Source organism: Humulus lupulus, chromosome 2 (genome assembly GCF_963169125.1).
Source record: "Humulus lupulus chromosome 2, drHumLupu1.1, whole genome shotgun sequence".
In the NCBI taxonomy this organism is placed as follows: Eukaryota; Viridiplantae; Streptophyta; class Magnoliopsida; order Rosales; family Cannabaceae; genus Humulus; species Humulus lupulus.
The window spans coordinates 140,193,354-140,197,137 of record NC_084794.1 but is presented as its reverse complement, the minus strand read 5'-3'; the positions used below and the strand labels follow the sequence as shown (position 1 = coordinate 140,197,137).

Here is a 3,784-nt window from a genome sequence, read left to right as displayed (position 1 = left end):
AAAACTCATATCATAACCATATCATATTCATTTCTTAATCATATCGTATCATATTCATACTTCATACTTCATATGAGCATGGCTGTTTTACATCATATCCTTAGTAACTCCTTTATTGTGTCGCGTTCAACACGCTAACAACTTACTGCTTTTTCATACAACATACAAGCATACATAGAACAATCCATAATATAACATAGTAACTCATAATTTTCTTAACACTTTAGCTTACCATAACTTATACTTTCCATAACACTATAACTTTGCAACATAATAGTTCATATCTTTCATAACATAATTCATAGAAAATTCTAGCTAACTTCCTTACCTCAAGTCCAAGCAAAAAAATAAAGTGCGGGGTACTTCACAACGAGCATAGAATCACAATCAAGCATTTATCTTAAAATCATGTAATATTGCACATGTCCAACACACATACCCCACATGTACATGGGTCATGCACACGTGGCACAAGTCACTACACCAAATACCCATTTCCATAACACACGAATATAATACTAATAAAAAAGTGTTATGCTAGAGTAATATATTGGGCCACTTTATGAAAAAAGGGCGGTAATAATTCACCATCCCGCCACACTTAGCTTTTTTTTTTTCAAGACCTGAAAATATGTGAGACCCAAGAGACCCAATTCATTCCCTTCAATTCTTTCTCCTTTTTCCTCATCATTCTCTCTCCTCTCTTTCTCCCACCAGACCCGTCGAAGCTTCGACCACGCGGACCCAAGCCCTCACACGACACCAGAGGCGAACGACGACACCGAAGGCCAGCTCTTCTTCTCCTCTTCCCTGTGTGCGGCCAAGCCTTCTTCTTCCCTGCGTGAGACCAGCTAGCTCCGGCCGGTTCAACAACGACGGTTTCGGTCTAAGAACATTGGAAGGGTTCGATTACGAATCTATTTTGGGGCAGTGCTGCAAAATGCCTGTTGGGTACGTCCAGATTCCGGTGGGGATCGCAGGTCCGTTGTTGCTCGATGGCAACTATGGAGGGTTGTTTGATTGCGTGTACAAATAGAGGTTGTAAGGCTATCCATTTGTCTGGTGGGGCTACCAGCGTGTTGTTGAGGGACGACATGACCAGAGCACCGATTGTGAGGTTTAATTCCACCAAGAGAGCTTCTGAGTTGAAGTTCTTCTTGGAGGACCCTGAAAATTTCGAGACACTTTCCATCATCTTTAACAGGTTAATCTATGCTTCATAAATATCATATGTATATATGTAAAGTTTTATCTATTGTTTGTGGTTTTGGTGATTGAAATTTTAACACGAAGATCGATATCATGTTTTTTTTTCTTTCTCTAATTTAATATAAATTTGAGTAATAAAGCATGAAGTTGAATCTGAGGATCCGAAAGTATTAAAAGTAAATAAATAAAGAAAGAAAGAATAGAAAAATCATGTAAAGGTTGAATCTTTAGTCAATATACAGCTGTAAAGTTTCTTTCAAATGTCAGATTCATCGAATAGTAATGAATATTAGATTTGAACCATTTGTCTTATTGGGTTTTGGTCATTGTCTCCAGGTCTAGTAGATTTGCCAGGCTCCAGGGTATTCAGTGCGCGATTGCTGGAAAGAATGTGTATAACAGATTTACCTGTAGCACGGGTCTCAAACTTTAGATTTGTCTCAAAATTTTCTTAATGGGTCTATTCCTGCATCAATTCTTCAGTGGAAGAGACTTAGAGCCCTTGATAAGGCATCCTAATGTTGTAACTTTGAAAGCTTACTACTGGTCTGTTGATGAGAAGCTGCTCATATATGATTACATTTCCAATGGAAATCTTTCCACTGCACTTCATGGTAAGTTTCAGCATATCCCATTATCTGACTTGTGCTCATGAATTATTTAATTATTTTGATTCTGGTTTTGGAGTTTGATTGATCACAGGTCTTGTGGTATTCATATTTTGATCAATTTGATTTCTTTTCATGTAATCAGGGAGGTCTGGAACAGAGTCATTCACACCCCTATCATGGTCTGTTCGGCTAAAAATCATGAAAGGAATTGCTAAAGGTTTGGTCTATCTCCATGAGTTCAGCCCCAAGAAATATTTTCATGGTGATTTGAAGCCTAATAACATTCTTCTTGGACAAAACATGGAACCCCAAATTTCTAATTTTGGACTCGGTCGTCTTGCTAATATTGCTGGAGGTTCTCCCACCTTGCAATCTAGTCGAATGGCCACAGATAAGTCATAAGACAGGCCACAAAAGAGTGCACCTTCTGATGCCACTATTGTTGCTTGTTCTACTACCACTACTACTAACTTGGGATCTTGTTATATTGCCCCGGAAGCACTGAAAGTGGTGAAACCATCCCAGAAGTGGGATGTTTATTCGTATGGTGTTATCCTGCTAGAAATGATTACTGGCAGATTGCCCATAGTCCAAGTAGGTTCCTCTGAAATGGATTTGGTTCATTGGATTCAGCTCTGCATTGAAGAGAAGAAGCCTCTCTCAGATGTTTTAGACCCTTATTTAGTCCAAGATGCCGAAAAGGACGACGAGATTATTGGAGTTATTAAGATTGCAATGGCTTGCATTCAAACTAGTCCTGAGAATAGACCAACAATGAGGCATGTAGGTGAAGCTTTGGACAGGCTGATCATATCTGATTCTTGAGAAACCCAACAAGCTAGTGAGAATCCTTTTCTTCATGTTTTAGCCTTTAAGTGGTCATATGAAACCATGAAAGAACCCTTTTACAATTGTAATTTGACATAGATCTGCATGACTTCAAATTCATTGTAAGTTTCTCAATTTCTTTTAGCTATTATTGCATTGGACTGGCTCAAGTTAGGTCTGCAACAAGAGCATGCTTTCAAGTGTTATTTGAAATTGAGTTTGTTTTTAGTATATGTGAGCTGTGCTGTTACTCTTCTAAATTTTGAAACGCCTCCACCTACTAATTATTTAAACATTTATCTGCTATTATTTCATTATTGAATTGTGTTTCTCTTAATTCTTTGCCTCAAGCCTCAAGGGTACTGAAATTGGAGAGAAATAGTTTGGAGTATCTTCTACACCACTTTTGTGGAGTAACTGCTAATAAAGAGTTGGTTTTTTTTTCCCTTACTGATATTCATTTCTTTAAAATTTGTGGGGCGTTTTATATAGTTTTAATCTGTGTTTAGGGACTATAAACTTTCATTAAGGGGTTGTGAATGGTTTAATATGATAAGGCTTGAATTATGGGCTTGAATCTGTCTTTTGCTTTCATTGGGTAATTATTTGTTTTATTGTGATGGCTGAGGTATTTTTATATGAATGATGTGATTTATTTACCCAATAATCTGTTGCTTTTTTGATTGATTATTACTCCCAAGTTTTGATTGATTTTTTGAACATTTAAGCTTGATTTTTGGGCATTTTAGCATTTCAGCTAGATTTTTGGGCATTTTGTTGTGTTTCATTTGCAAATTATTCAATTGATAACTAATATTGTCTTGTTTTTTTGGGCTCCTTCAAAAGGTGATTTGAGAGACTTGTATTGTCTTGTTTTTTTTGTTACAGGGTCAAGGTTATCCTGATATTCCTACGAGAAGGTAGAAATATCATTATTTTTGTAAATAAAATAAGATGAATATCTTTGTACTTTTAGCTCTATTAATTTCTCCTAAGCTGCAAAAACATTGTCTAGGTTTTTGCTTCTGCTTATTGATACTCTGCATCTCCCGGCATATTGCTTGGTAGATTGTGATCCTTATGGTTTTGACATTCTGTCTACATATCGGTTCGATGGTTAGGCATCTTGACTGGAC

General features: G+C 36.9%; 1 protein-coding gene across 1 annotated transcript; it reads left to right on the top strand.

Annotated features, from left to right (window-relative positions):
- The first annotated feature begins 1,104 nt into the window (after positions 1 to 1,104).
- On the top strand, positions 1,105 to 2,505 carry LOC133816329 (receptor protein kinase-like protein ZAR1). The gene is made up of 3 exons (XM_062248879.1): positions 1,105 to 1,204; positions 1,546 to 1,823; positions 1,963 to 2,505. Exons 2-3 carry the CDS (start codon positions 1,664 to 1,666, stop codon positions 2,220 to 2,222), a joined length of 420 nt encoding a protein of 139 aa, XP_062104863.1. The 5' UTR covers positions 1,105 to 1,204; positions 1,546 to 1,663; the 3' UTR covers positions 2,223 to 2,505.
- The last annotated feature ends 1,279 nt before the right edge of the window (positions 2,506 to 3,784 follow it).

Excerpts from the sequence above, each read along its gene's own strand:
- LOC133816329 (XM_062248879.1), top strand. The coding sequence starts at position 1,664 with ATGGGTCTATTCCTGCATCAATTCTTCAGTGGAAGAGACTTAGAGCCC. Across the intron at positions 1,824-1,962 it reads TCTTTCCACTGCACTTCATG|GGAGGTCTGGAACAGAGTCA; the intron begins GTAAGTTTCAGC and ends TCATGTAATCAG.